At 39.2% G+C, this 14,359-nt stretch overlaps 2 protein-coding genes across 3 annotated transcripts; one reads left to right on the top strand and one right to left on the bottom strand.

Annotated features, from left to right (window-relative positions):
- Window positions 1–132: 132 nt before the first annotated feature.
- Window positions 133–7,622, bottom strand: LOC121186160 (mucin-21-like). 2 transcript variants are annotated; one of them, XM_041044819.1, is made up of 9 exons: window positions 7,528–7,622; window positions 5,936–6,005; window positions 3,501–4,805; window positions 3,330–3,364; window positions 3,113–3,208; window positions 2,573–2,732; window positions 2,300–2,379; window positions 1,997–2,092; window positions 133–1,400 (listed from the first exon to the last, which is right to left on the bottom strand). In XM_041044819.1, the coding sequence occupies exons 2-9, from the start codon at window positions 5,964–5,966 to the stop codon at window positions 1,149–1,151; spliced, it is 2,055 nt and encodes a 684-aa protein (XP_040900753.1). In that variant the 5' UTR covers window positions 5,967–6,005; window positions 7,528–7,622; the 3' UTR covers window positions 133–1,148. The 2 variants fall into 2 exon arrangements, with proteins under 2 accessions (XP_040900753.1, XP_040900754.1); XM_041044820.1 differs by having other exon boundaries at window positions 2,300–2,376.
- A 2,169-nt stretch (window positions 7,623–9,791) lies between these two features.
- Window positions 9,792–12,182, top strand: LOC121185548. The gene is made up of 7 exons (XM_041043766.1): window positions 9,792–9,851; window positions 10,210–10,360; window positions 10,486–10,570; window positions 10,847–11,031; window positions 11,116–11,212; window positions 11,299–11,450; window positions 12,096–12,182. The coding sequence occupies exons 2-7, from the start codon at window positions 10,286–10,288 to the stop codon at window positions 12,180–12,182; spliced, it is 681 nt and encodes a 226-aa protein (XP_040899700.1). The 5' UTR covers window positions 9,792–9,851; window positions 10,210–10,285.
- Window positions 12,183–14,359: the final 2,177 nt, after the last annotated feature.

Raw genomic sequence — 14,359 nt, 5'->3', positions numbered from 1 at the left:
CACTACATGATTTAATGACCCTACTGGAAATGTTGTGGGCCCTTTGCAACTTTGAGCCCCTAGAAATGTGATCACCATTCACTCCACTCTATGGCAAAGATAGCTATTAATAAAATACATACTCATCAGGCACATGGTTTATGAGATTTATTTCTTTAGGCACTATCATCATATTTTACTGTACACAAAACTATAATAAACTGACACCATTCTGATTTCATTTAACATTTACATGACACCACATACCAAAAAATATATTTTGTAAACCACATAGATATCCAACTCACGATTCACAAAAATATTGAGACAAAAAGTAGCCGTACTGAGTTGCACATTTCATAATGATTACATCTACAGAAATGCTTCAATAAACCTTCACAACACCCTGTAACAGCTCAACAGTTGTGTTTCATAAAGTGCATATAGAGTCATAGCTGCGTTACTCTCACAAGGGCTTGAAGAGATGATCATCTAGGGAGAGGTTTTAACCACGTTAACAGAAATGTTGTGTTGAGGCTCACTCACCCATCCAAAATTAAAATTAGTCTGTAGTGATTGCAAAGTGGGTAGGCACAAACAAAGGCTGTTTTTGGCTTTCTTTAAGAAGAAAGTACCTGAATTAAATGACACTTATGGGCAAGGTCATGGCTAAAACCAATTACAATTTATTTAGCAATTTTAATATAATTTCTTAAAACATCATTGCAAAAACAAGAATATTACACTGATACAATGTAATTTTGTATTAATACAGTGTTAAACAATATTACATTGTATTGATGCAATATTTTGTTAATGATAAAGACAATAAATTTGCAACCTTGATTTTTCTTCATTCCTGAAGTTGATGTATTTTTTCTTTTAGAAATACTGTTCAAAGCCATTTTCACTGGTCTTGAAACAGAGATAAAACATGATTGGGAAGCTTTAATATAACAAGAAACAAAATAAACATTGTAACCGAGGCTTTACATAATTCCGTACATATATACAGTACAATCACATATGAATATTACTGAGATAAATGGGTGTAAATTAAGTAGTGTTAACCTCTGCACAGCTAAGCTTTATTTCTGGAGAGACTGGGAGTTATACACAGCTCTGATTACCTAATGACCCACACAGCAGCTGAGCAAGCACATAGTCACTCACAGCAATAAAGTGATCGCAAGCAGGCAAAGTAAGCAAGCAATCAATTCTGAGTGAAGATAAGGACCTCTTGTGGCGAAAGAAGGGACATTCAGCGTACCATTCAACCGCAAGCAGGAGGTCTTAGTGGCATTGCAGCACTCTAGCTGACATGGAGGTTGTACATTGGAATTGCATGCGGTTTGGCCAGAACAGTTGGCGACACAACCTGCTGTCCACTGCACTTGGTTTCCCACAGTCTCCTGTTTAAGCTGCAAAAGCAGTAGTGAGTGAGATAGAACAGTGCTGGACCTAGGAGAGGTTACCAAATCTGAATATGAGACTGAGGTATTTAAATGTTGCTTAAAACCCTCTGGAGTCTGTCTATTCATCTTTACATTGAGCCTTTACACATATCTAATTTATGTCTGTAGACCATAAAAACATTTTTGGAAGTTTTTAAAACTGAAAAATTTTTAATGACACAAAAACCAGTTGAGATAAAATCACTTTACACTCAAACAGACTATATTACAGTTTCTTTCTTTCATTTTTATGTTGTATTTGTGGATATCAAATGTAAAACAATGCTTTTTACAGCCTTGAAGTATAGCTGAAAAACAGATATCATGCTAGTGGTGTAAGGACAGTTTAAAATGTGCTAAGAAAAAAAATGAATGCCTTGAAAGTCAGCAAATATTAACAAAAATTAACCTGGACTCCAGAGGGTTAAACATTTTTAACAAATCTTACATTCAGCATTTGATGCTGCTAAAACTGCATTACATTAATATTACAGATGTTGGTGACATTTGTGTTATGTTGCTGAATTTGGGGCATCTTATCATTATTTTTTTGTAATTCTCACCTGACAGTGTAGTTCTGAGGAGGAGCATGTTCTGATGTTTGTAAAAGTTTTGTAGCATTCGTTGCCAGTACATGTACCATTATGGCATTTGTTTCCCTAACAAAAAGAAAGAAGAAGCCAACATTACATACACATATTTTTTAACACACACTGACATCTATCGGCAGTCTTAGGCAAGGTTACAAAGAGGAGACAGAATGAACAGAGTTTAGTGATGCATACAACTAGCCTTCTGCTCACACTTGCTGTATGCAGCCATTAATGTGACAGCACATACTCACAGACACGGCCATTTGTCCTTACATTGTTTGCTGTGCTGGCGGCAGTCATTGTACTGGCTGATGTGGTTGTTGTTGTTGCTGTTGTTGTTGTGGTTTCAACTACTAAAATCATGTTAAAAAAAGTACACTTAAGACTGAAAGTACACATCTGTAAAAAAGCAGTCAGGACTCATGAGATTAAATAAAATTTAATAATTTTAAAGGACACTATGAGGTGAGGATGGTAAAATAGATCAGACAATTATGATAGCCATGAAATGGGAGGAACATTTATGTGAAAGATGGGTCTGTTTACCTGTAGTTGTTTCCATCATCATAGATGCAAAGCTGCCATTGAGGCAGCCAGTAGTATTGCAGCAGTTAACAGAGCAGTTGGTCCGAGAAGGTTCGACACAGCTATCAGCACAAGAGTCGCTGCAGCCAGCAGTGTAGGACATGTCTATCTGCCTTATCAGCTGATACAACGCAGAATGACACATTAGTAGACATGTTTTGATTTCCTTTGCCTTTCTTTTTTTCTGTGAATGTCACTGATCATTACATTAAGATGTAATGTGTAGACAGTAGAAGTGTAAAGTATATAAAAAAGAATTATTACCCTTTACTTTTAGTAGTTACTTAAAGATACCGCTCCATCTTTCAATTGCTCAGCTGCCTCTATGGATTACTAATACAGTACAACATTTTCTGTATATTTTGCAGTACGTATGTACATATCAGAAAATACATAGGTTGTAATGCATTTAGGAAATTTTATCACAATCTGAAGGGCAATGCATCATATGGTTTTGTTAGATGGTTCAAAAGGTTTTGTCAGTGTCACATGCTTCCCTACCTGACAATAGGCACCAGCATTACATGAAGTGGGATCCTGACTGGTGTACATTGTATAGCAGGCTGAGGAGTTACAGTTGAATGAAGGGCAGTATATCTGTGTTTGGGAAAGATGAAAGGTAGATTATAAAAATGAGAGACTAAAGGGATAAAGAAACATGAGTGACAAAGAAACTCCAAATACAGCACTACACTTCTTTCTAGTAAGTTGCACTTGCCATGCTCATTGAGATAGTGGTCCCATTCATGACATCTGTGGTAAAAAGATGGATATCAAGATCAAGGATCGGGAAAATAAGAGAGTTAGGAATATTTTTCTTTTATTTACTTGGGAAAACAAAGACTGGAAAGTTAACTAAAATATCTTACTATTTGGTGAAAAAACATACCAGTGACGTTTGATGTCTGGTTGGTGTACATTATTGAGGTTACTGAAGTCATGGAGGGGGATGAACTTGTCCCACCTGAGGTCATCATGGTGGTGCTGGACTGGGTCATGGCTGTTGAACTAGCTGTAGAAGAGGGAGAGGTGGTTCCTGAATTACTGGCACTGATTGAATTAGAAGAGGTCATAGAAGATGAAGGGGCAGAATTGGCAGTGGTCATTCTACTGGTGGTTGTGAGGGACTGGGTGGTGGTAGATGCTGAGCCTCCAGTGGTGGTGGTGGAGGATGACTGAGTGTTGGTGGATGTTAAGTCTCCAGAAGTGGTTGTGGGGGACTGGGTGGTAGTAGTGATTGTTGTGCCTCCAGAGGTGGTAGTGGGGGACTGGGTGGTGGTAGATGCTAAGCTTCCAGAAGTGCCAGTGGTGGTGGTGGACTGGGTGGTGGTGGATGCTGAGTATCCAGATGTGGTTGTGGGGGAATGGGTGGAAGTAGTGATTGTTGTGCCTCCAGAGGTGGTAGTGGTGGTGGTCGACTGGGTGGTGGTGGATGCTAAGTCTCCAGAAGTAGTTGTGGGGGACTGGGTGGTAGTTGTCATTGTTGTGCCTCCGGAGGTGGTAGTGGTGGTGGGGGACTGGGTGGTGGTGGATGCTGAGCCTCCAGTGGTGGTGCTGGAGGATGACTGAGTATTGGTGGTGGATGACTGAGCGGTGCTAATGGTGCTTTCTGTGCCTCCGGAGGTTGTTGTGGTTGTGAGAGACTGGATGGTGGTGGAAATTACCGTACCTCCAGAGGTAGTGGAAGTGGCAGACTGGGTCGTGGTTGCTGTGCTGCCAGAGGACGTCATAGCCGATTGGGTGGTGGCTGAGGTTGTTGTGGCTCTGGAGGTGGTAGAGGATGAAGTCTGGGTGGTTACTGAGCTTCCAGAAATGGTGGTAGTGGGGGACTGGGTGGTAGTTGCTGCTGTGGTGACAGAGGTGGTAGAGGTAGCAGGCTGGGTAGTGGTTGCTGTGGCTACAGTAGTGGGGGGCTGGGTAGTGATGGTGGCTGAGGCTGTTGTGGCTCCGGAGGTGGCAGAGGATGAAGGCTGGGTGGTTGTTGTGCTTCCAGAGGTGGTGGTGGTGGGGGACTGGGTGGTAGAGACTGCTGTGGCTCCAGAGGTTGTGGTTGTGGAGGGCTGACTGGTGGTGCTGGTGGTTGCTGTGGCTGTGGTGGTGATAGTGGGGGCAACTGTGGTTGATATTTGGCCCAACACTAATACTGCTGGCAAAAGTAGTCCTAATAGAAGGAGGCGCAGGATACCTGTGAAGCCTGGCAATTTGGAGGAATGTAAAAAAATAAGTATTTTACTGTATGGGAACCAAACTATGTGAAATTAATTGCGGTTATTTAGCATAGCTTATGATATCAGTTAAATGGAAAAAATGGCTGCCTCTTTGGAGTGGACTACATGGCTCAAATTAGAAACTTTTTAGCCACACAAGCAAGGTGGCTTAAGGGATAGCAATGTCTGTTGGTCTGTATGCCCATTACTTTGGCCCACGTTCACATATCATATTAGGTAAATTGCCATGACATTGAGGTTAAAGCACCACTGTACCTCAATAAAGCCTCACAGACTCCACAGACTTTTGCTACCCACAGTATGCCACATGAAGAAAAAATAAAAAATGAAATTAAAATATCAGAGGTCTCGCATTGGAGCATATGCTTATGTAAGCATGCATACTTGAATGAGCTCTGATGCATTGTAACCATGCCAACATGCATGTGTCATCTTTTTATTCACTAGAGAGCTACAGTATGACACCTTTGCTGCATTTATTTCTGCCTGCATTTATTTAATTTCATCTTCTGAAATATTATGTATATGGCAGACCATTTACACTTTAAAGTATACTGAATTACTGTAAGGTCATTCAGACAGAAAAAAAAACCCCAAAACAACAACAACAACAACAACAACAACAACAACCAACAAACAAGCAGAAGAAGTTTTCAGGTTTTGACCACATAGCAGCCATGTGGCCTATCAAAGTGTCTTTCATGAACACCTGCACTGTAATATATGCAAGTTGCTCTGCATAAGAAGACAACAAAATCCTCACTATGAAAAAATAACCTGTGCTGCGACAGACCAGTCATTCTTATTTTCAAATATCACAATTTTACTACTGTAAATTGTTTCTCTTTTTTGTTAAATGTTTTCCCTGATCTGAATTTGGGGTCTAAGGTTAGAGGGTCTTGTATAATCTACAGACTATAAAGCCCTTTGAGACAAATTTGTGATTTTGAGCTATATAAGTAAAACTGGTGTAGCTTGACAGACGAGGTTGATTGAAATAACAGACTGACTCTTTTTACAATTCACCTTTCAGAATGAACATGTATGTGACCACTGACTATGACATTTTAATAAGCCAGCACAAACACTCTCATACCTGTGTCTTTTCTAAGAGTGGTGGAAGCCATTATCTCATTGGCAGAAAGGGAGAGAGCTCTTTGTCCAGCCTGCAATTAAATCATGTCTGTCAAAATCCTGGTAAAGGGAAGGGTAAAACATACAATTAACATGAATAGACAGCTGCAGGATGTTCTAATTAATGTCCACAACGTTTCAAGCATATATGATGACAAATCTCTGTTAGCAGAACAAATTGGGCAATAACAAACTTAATTTGTGTGTTGACAAAAGATCTTTGTGATGAATGGTAATATGGCCACAATTCAAACTGTTTACCCAAGCTAATAGATCTGTGAATTACAGCCATGCTCACTCCTTGTAACCCACTTGGGCAGTTCTTTTGATCTGTGGGAGCCAAGTCATCCGTGTCTCCTCTCTTTACAATCTTCTAATTGTTCTGGTGAAATTGATCTCATAGTTGTTTGACTGAGTCACAAAAAACAAAAAACAAAAAACTGAACAAGGTGAGATTTGAAGATGCATTTCAGCCATTTCCCTACATTCTTCTGCGCCGTCTCTCACATCAGTGGCACCTATGAGCAGTTTTTAGTAATGGTCACCCCCTCATGAGGTCATTCCTGCTAAGGTGTAGTGACACACAATTATATCACAAGAGTCTCTGTTTGTAATGGTATATCAGTGAACACAATTAAAATGTGTTTGTTCCTCGATCAGTCCCCTTGGGAGAACTGCTAAGCGGCACGGCTTGTTTTTTTCCCCTCTCCCTTGGATCCCAGCACGGCCTCCTAAGGGCTCTGCACCCTGGAAACTGAGTGACAACACAAGCCATTTTGGCTTCCATGTCAAAATGCTGGGTTTAATTGGAAAAAGTGAAGTTTAGATTTCTAAAGGATCTTCAGTTTGATGCATAGTGCATCAAGAGGTGCCACATCCTCACTTTATATATCACCCTCTCTTGTGGTCCTCCAGACATACAAATTCCAATTTACATTTTCACCATGTTGTATAAGTGAGGCATGCAAGATTGACTTCAAGGAGTTAAAGTGAAAACAAATGGTACAATCAAGAGTATCACCTGCCATGAAAATTTATCAGCTTTAGAAAAGGCATTATCTTTACAAGAGACTATTTTTCTGACTGTAAAGTGAATAAATGGTGTCTGTTTCGCGAGGAGATGCTACAAACAGAAAACCTGACAATTTTTATAATAAGCCAAAATGCATTCTTTGTATGGACATAATTAAATTCATTGTTTTTTATACCGAAAAATGGAGTAATACAATTACAGGTTATCAGAGGGGGGAAAAACAAGGCAAATGATATTTGAAAAAACAGAAGAAATTCTTGGATTGACTCTCAAATAGTCTAAATCATATTTTAAACAGACAAATTCATTATTTATATTATTTTTTCAAAATAATTGTTTGCAACAGAAATGTCAAAGCACAACAGTTTCCACAAAATTCCCCTGCTGTATCATTCACTGGCTACAATGGTAACAGTTTTGTTGACGTGCATCACCTTGTGGTTTCCTACACACAACTATCAAAGCTTTATTTAGCTGTATAAAATTCATCCTTTAAAATCAGTGATTTAAAGTCCACTTACCTGCGGTGCACTCTGCAAGGTTTTTTGTCAGCTGTAGTTGAAGTCTGGCTTTCCCTTTCTCTGCTGCTCTCTGTCACCTCCCCCTTCACTTCCTGCTGCCAGAACTGTGGTGGCAATGGAACAAGTGGAAGCTCTCACCTGTACAGCTATACTAGTGTGAGAGGAGGAGACAAAAGACCTCCTGTTGCTGGGTGGATCTAAAGATGTCCTGGAATAGATGTGGTAATGATCCCTGAAAAAAAAAAAAGTTTATTTTAACACTGATCAGGTCATTTTTACAAGAAATGTAAAAATGGAAAGTACTTGTTTCATAAGTATCCAATTATGACTGGATTTGAATTTTGGTCTTTACCTGAATCTGGGTTGAATAGCAACCCAAGGCAGATCGTATCAATCGTATTAATTTAAACATGCTAATGAAGGGCAAAAAATCTAATATTTAGCAAGACTGTGCTACATTAAGAGGTAAATGGTTGATTTAACTACCTTTCCTAACCTCAGCAATCAAAATATCTTTTAATATCCTTTTCCTGTGTGCCAATTTAACATAAAAGACGATATTAAATTTCAATGTGTTGCAGTGTTAGGTTGCATTGATGACAAATAACTAAAACAGTGCACTCAGCAATTAAAGATTTACTAAAATAACTCAGTGGATTAAGCCTATTAGAGTACAGGTGAGATTTCAGTGCCCTGTGAACTGATTGTATAGGGAACCTCCTGGTTTCTGTTCAACACAAAGTGAAATCAGACCCCTGCTTTCTGCCAGCCATAAAGCCCCCACAGAATACAATTACCTCTTTGTGGCCTAAAGAACGTAGAATTCTTGGGTAAGACACAAAAGGTACTTGCACAATTCAAGTGACAGAAGCCCTTTTTTCATTGTAGCTGCAAGAAACACATGAAATGTATCTACAGTGTATGGATAGTTATAAGCACTATCTTTACACTGCTAAAGATGTGCAGGAGTTTGGGGGTTATTTAAAAAATTCCAAATTAGGCTGTAACACCAATTCAACTCCAGATATAACTCCATGTAAATATCCCAATCATTTGCATTCCAAAAATATCTAATGCCAAGATGCCACAAACCCATAGTCAAATGAGAGACTGTAAGAAAATTAGGTGACTGAGACAACATTGTTATTGTCTGAAAGTGGGAATTTAGCTTAATCTAGCTTTACTGTCCTTATACACGCAATGTACACATTGCGTGTATAAGGACATGATTAAGGACATGACATGATTTAAGATGAGACGTGAGTGTTCAGACCACAGATATACATAACACTCAGTAATTAGTGATGTAGATACAACCCGTGGTCTCACATTTCACTTGAATGTCCAGGTTTACTTTGAAACCAAACACTCTTGTACTGTATAATTAATAGAATAATCAACAGGGAAAAATGCTGCCCCTTTTCATACTTGATTTCCTAAGAATGAGATCCAGGATGCAGTGGTTTTGGCTGAACAAACACCTCTTCAGTGCTGTTTCGACCAGCACCTTCCAGAGAAAAGTAACGTACGCTAATTTCTGTACATGAAATCAGACAAATCGAGTCAAGAAGGTTGGTTTAACTCAGAACTTTTGATATTCACAGTAGTAAAACTTAGGTAAATAAGGGTCCTTTATTGTAAATATGATGCAGACCATACATATTAGGACAGTGAGAGATTCTTTTTTTATGTTTCAGCTCTTCCTTGGAAGAGAAAAAGTTAGTAGGAGACACCTCTTCACTGGTGATGCGCTGTTAGGCTTGCACTGCAGCCATCTTCACTTTTATAAGTTTAAATGTATAATGCAAAAGCAAAATGGACTGTTACAGTGTTCAAAATTCTTCTACCACATCCCCAAAAATTATAAGTATGTATGTGCTAAACACTAAAGATTTAATGAAGGTTTAATTAGCTGTTAGGTTTGGATTAAATAGTGTGTGAACACTTTAATTTCATTGCCATGGTTTCAGTTCAAAACAAATGTAGTTTTTGTAGGTATTTATTAACAAATGCAAACAAAGCAAATGCAAATATTAGGCCTGACATTTGCTCAATTCTTGCTCAGCTCTTGCAACTGAATGTGTTAAGAGACAGACATAACAGATGGATGCTAACACCGATTCCTCCTTCCTCCAACAGGGTTAACAGTTGCACTGCATGTGGAGTCTTATTCACATTGTTTATAGCTGAGGCTCAGTAGACCAAATTAAGCTGCCTGGATGCAACTGGACTGTGTAACTACATGACTAAGAAGATTAGAAAAGATTTACCTACCCAGCAGTCGTCAGCAGCACTGTTCACCCAGACTTGGTGCGTAGCAACAGGTCAGTGAGCTCTGTGCACCACATTAGCATTTGCTTTGGACTAGTCCCATTGAGCAGAAAAGGGAGTCAAAATTTCCTTATGACCTCACATGGGATTGTTTCCTCCCAAGCTACAGTTGAGCTTCTGGCAAAGGTCAGTGCCCAGCTCTCATTTTCCGATAGTAAACTTCCATTGATATTTATGTTTATTTGTTGCTTGTATGTGTACGAGGTCACAGCTTGACAGCATCCACCCACAGATGGCATAGCCTATTTTCTTTAGCAGCCTACACCTGATCCTCTGGGCTCATCAGATCACAGTGTAGTAAAAACCATGATCATGAATACAATTAAATGTAAAGATCCATTTTCATTTCAGATATACTACTTCACACCAAGAGCTTCCATTCATTCTCCAGTCAGAATACCACAATGGGGGGTGAACATGCTTCAACATGATGGCTTATATCCTTTGGACTGTGTTTATATGGACATTCAAGGGGATACTGTGCACCTGCAGGTTCCTCTGGGTGAGTGTATGTTCTCGGAAATTTGTCATTTGTATTGAAATTTGAGTATCTCATTGATAACAAGTTTTGATAAGAGTTGATCTGTACAGTGAACATACAGTAAGTCGTGTTTATTTACCTAGCAGATTTGCCCATACAACGCAATCAAATTCTTGCCGAGGGAACAACACATTACAGAGGAGACAAGCCAACAGATGAAACAACTTGTGGGTAAGGATAAAAAAACAAATCTGCAATAAAACTGGCTAATAAAATCTTTACTTTCGGTTAAAAAGACTTTATTGAAGTGGTTTTATTCTATTCTGAGTGGCTGATGCATTTTAAATTTTCAAATGAAAATGAACTGGTATTATGGATTAAAACTGTAAACCAACAACAAGCTGTAATGGCATAGGTCTATCTGCATCCTACTGTAAATCTACATATCATCAGCACATGTGCCAGTAAAGATATGATGCCATGACTTTATTTGACTTTGTTTGTCAGGTTTTGAAAGTAAAGGGATTGCAGCCATACCTGGTAGCCCTGACCGCACAACTGCCCTTCATAAAAGACTGACCAAAACTGAGAAAGAGATCCTGTCACTCAAGACTAGGATTGCCTGTGAGAGAGCATCATGGGAAAGGAGGTTTGCAGAGCTGCAAAGAAAACAGGAAGAGCTACGTAATCAGGTTTGTTTGTGAATGTGTGTGTGGGCGTGGTCGAGGGGTTGTGTTTGTGACTTCATTAGTGATGACCTGCCTCCTTCTCCTCAGGTGGCCTCTGAGGCTGGAGGGTTGGTGAAAGTGGCCGGTTGTGATGACCAGGGAGAGTTAGGAGTGGACAATGGAGAAATGCTTGAGGAGTGCTCAAGTAAATGGCAATAATATTCAGACGTTTTCATACATGCAAGCCTTTGAATTGAATAATAATGTCAGGTGCTATTTTCTAATGAACAGGTGGTTTCCCAAGACAGATGTACCAACACAGAGGGTCTGAGGTGTCATCAAGAGGTGACACCTATGCGAGCAGCTTGTCAGGCAGCCAGTTATCCTCATCATCAGCACTGAGCTCAAGATCTGCCTCCTCCTTATCTTCAGCCACTAGGTCTGTATGGCATATATGAAGCTACAACCAGCAGCTGATTAACTTGAAGTAGCACAAAGACTGGAAATAGGGGGGTAACAGCCAGCCTGGCTCTATCCAAAGGACACAAAATCCATCTAAAAGCACCTCTAAAGCTCATTAGTACATTAAGTTATATCTGTAAGTTTAATTTGGACATAAAACAAAGATTAAAAACAACAATTTGCTGAGGGAGAAGTATCGTCTTCTCTGAGTCTGCTCCCAGGCAAGCAATAGCCTCGCACAGACCCCTCTGTAACCAAGACATTTTTACTCTTCTTTTTTTTTTTGCATGCATTGACTGAAAAACAAACAAACAAAATATATCAAATTTAATTAATAAGCTTTGAAGGAACTGGTACATGGATTTCATTATCTTTGCTAAGCTAAGCTAACCTGTGGCTGGCTGTATTTATTGCACAAATGTAAAAGTGGTGCCAATCTTCTGATCTAACTGAGAAAGTGAGTGTGTATTTCTACTATAGTTTAAAGATATAGTGAAAGAAAATCACCCTCCAGATATGATGTGGTATCACAGATGTTTCTAAAGCTGTCAGTTAAAGAACTGTACAATTGACCATAGTCATCTCAGTCTTTGTTTTCTTACTGATTGAACTGTCTGTTCCTTCAGTGTGAGATCATGGAAGACATCCCAAGGGCCTCATCGGGTTTTTGTCCCCCACTCACCCATGGACCTGCAGCTAGGTCATCGGGTTAGGATCATGCTGCCGTCTGGAAGGATCAGCACAGGAACGATTCGTTTCTTGGGCCACCTGCAGGGGGAAGCAGATCTCCATCTTGGGGTGGAGCTGCAGACACCTGATCATGGATTGCATGACGGCAGCCACAGGGGACACAGTTACTTTGAATGGTAACTGATCTCATTTCCTTACTGTGTGATCAAAACCAACCAGGGGCTTTTTTTTTTGTGACTCAGGATGTGCAACCTGACATTTAAAGTTCTACTGGGACTTCACTCAGTGCCACTTTACTCAGATAATTTCACTGACTTTTTAAAAAGGCAGTTCAAATGCATCACATAAACCTTGCAAATCTCTTAAAAATGTGCTTCCAAAGTTGCTATTGTTCCAATCACAGCAAATGTATGCAGCACATGAATACACTTCTGGCCTCTGCAAACCATCTGTTAAATTGTGACTCGTAAAGCATGAGAGAAATACATGACATGGTTTCAATGAATGTTGGCACTATGCTACAGTCCTTTGGTATTTAAGTTAAACAATGCCTCTAGACATACTAGACATACTGCAGATTCTGAGACAGAGCTGAATATGCAAATCTCAGGCTGAGGTCAAGTTGGGAAGCTCAAATTACAGCATTTAAGAAGGTGTAAACTTCAGGTGTGAAATGTGAACTCATTTGCCTACAGCAATGATAAATTTGATTTCTTGTGCTTGGAATCAAGTCTTCTCTTCATAAAGCCAAGTAGTGAAATCAAATAATTATCTTACACTTGAATAGGTTACACGTGTAAACGTGAACGTAAACGTCACTTGTGTTTTTTTTTTTTGTTTTTTTTAAATTTTCCCACAAGTTCAGTTAATTTATTTGGTTTCACATTCTAATTTAATTTCTGTCCTTTGCAGCAAGCCGGGATATGGTGCCTTTGTACCATTCCACAAACTACTGATGGCCTGGGAATGACAGAAATACATGTATCATGCCAAGCAGCCCATGGAATTGAGGACCAACTAAATGAAGAACAGTAGTTACAGTCAGTCTGATACCTTATTATATCGAAGTACATTTTTCTATCAAAGTGCATGCATAAATATGCAAACATGTCCTGTGTGTGAAGAGACATGGAATTAATTGCTACTTACAATTAAAATACTATTTCAACAAACGTGAAGCTTGGGCAGTAATGTTAGAGTTGCAAAATGAAATCGCTCTTCTTTCTTTGAGCCACTTGATGTGTTAGTCTGCCTCCAAAACAAGCAAAACATTTCTTAGTCTCACAGAGAAATGCAAAATTGCAAGCGCAAGGTCAGGCTTGGCAAAAAAACAAAAAAAAAACAAAACCTCAAATGATGACAGTGGGTATTAAGAACCTGTTGAGCACGACATTTTTTCTTACTCTGAGTGACATTCAAATATTAGCCTACAGGGATTTTCACTCCAAGCAAATACAAGTATGACTCAAAGCCATTACAGATCTGTCAAACATAGCATAATACAATCTGCTATGACACTAACAATTTGACTCCAGGACAGTGTGACACAATTGCGCAATTTACCCAGATGTGGTAGATAAATTTACTGTGAAAAGCCACATATTTCTAGACAAGCTGTGGGAAAATGGAAGTTGATTAGTAATACATTCAGGAAATCCTTACATCTTCAACTTATTTCTTTCACAATTTACATTATATTTACTTATAGTTAACTTAAATATCTACATTAATTCAACTATAATTCTCCAGTTGTGCTGGTAATTTCACTGTCATACTGTTTGCCTTGATTTCACAAATGCAGGTGTGGCTTCCTCTGGATATCGTGTACACATATCTCACATTTTTGTAATAGTCTAAACTGGTAAGCAGCAGATTCCACATAGTAATAATTAAAAGAAGAAGAAGCCAGAAGTAGCACTAATAATAGAACTAATAACACTAACAATAGTAAACTGACCAACAGACCTACATTGCCATCCTCAAACACATCTTCAAAAAACACAGGTCTGTTGAAGCATCTTTTTAAAGAAATTAATAAGTAACAGTTACTCCAGAAGAGCCAGAATCTTTGTTCACTTGACTATTCATCCACACACACACAGACACACAGACACACAGACACACAGACACACACACACACACACACACACACACACACACACACACACACACACACACACAAAGCTGACCTTTCCTCTCC

Source organism: Toxotes jaculatrix, chromosome 8 (genome assembly GCF_017976425.1).
Source record: "Toxotes jaculatrix isolate fToxJac2 chromosome 8, fToxJac2.pri, whole genome shotgun sequence".
Classification (NCBI taxonomy): domain Eukaryota; kingdom Metazoa; phylum Chordata; class Actinopteri; family Toxotidae; genus Toxotes; species Toxotes jaculatrix.
The sequence above is the reverse complement of the archived record's forward strand: the minus strand, read 5'-3'. Positions and strand labels throughout refer to the sequence as shown.

What these genes read in the sequence shown, in the direction of transcription:
- LOC121186160 (XM_041044819.1), bottom strand. Translation starts at nt 5,966, where the DNA reads ATGGCTTCCACCACTCTTAGAAAAGACACAG. An exon ending in CCACTATCTCAATGAGCATG is followed by an intron (nt 3,209 to 3,329) that starts GCAAGTGCAACT and finishes TCCCAAACACAG; the next exon opens with ATATACTGCCCTTCATTCAA. An exon ending in CCGCCAGCACAGCAAACAAT is followed by an intron (nt 2,093 to 2,299) that starts GTAAGGACAAAT and finishes TCTTTTTGTTAG; the next exon opens with GGAAACAAATGCCATAATGG.
- LOC121185548 (XM_041043766.1), top strand. Translation starts at nt 10,286, where the DNA reads ATGATGGCTTATATCCTTTGGACTGTGTTTATATGGACATTCAAGGGG. An exon ending in GCACCTGCAGGTTCCTCTGG is followed by an intron (nt 10,361 to 10,485) that starts GTGAGTGTATGT and finishes TTTACCTAGCAG; the next exon opens with ATTTGCCCATACAACGCAAT. An exon ending in ACAGATGAAACAACTTGTGG is followed by an intron (nt 10,571 to 10,846) that starts GTAAGGATAAAA and finishes TTTGTTTGTCAG; the next exon opens with GTTTTGAAAGTAAAGGGATT.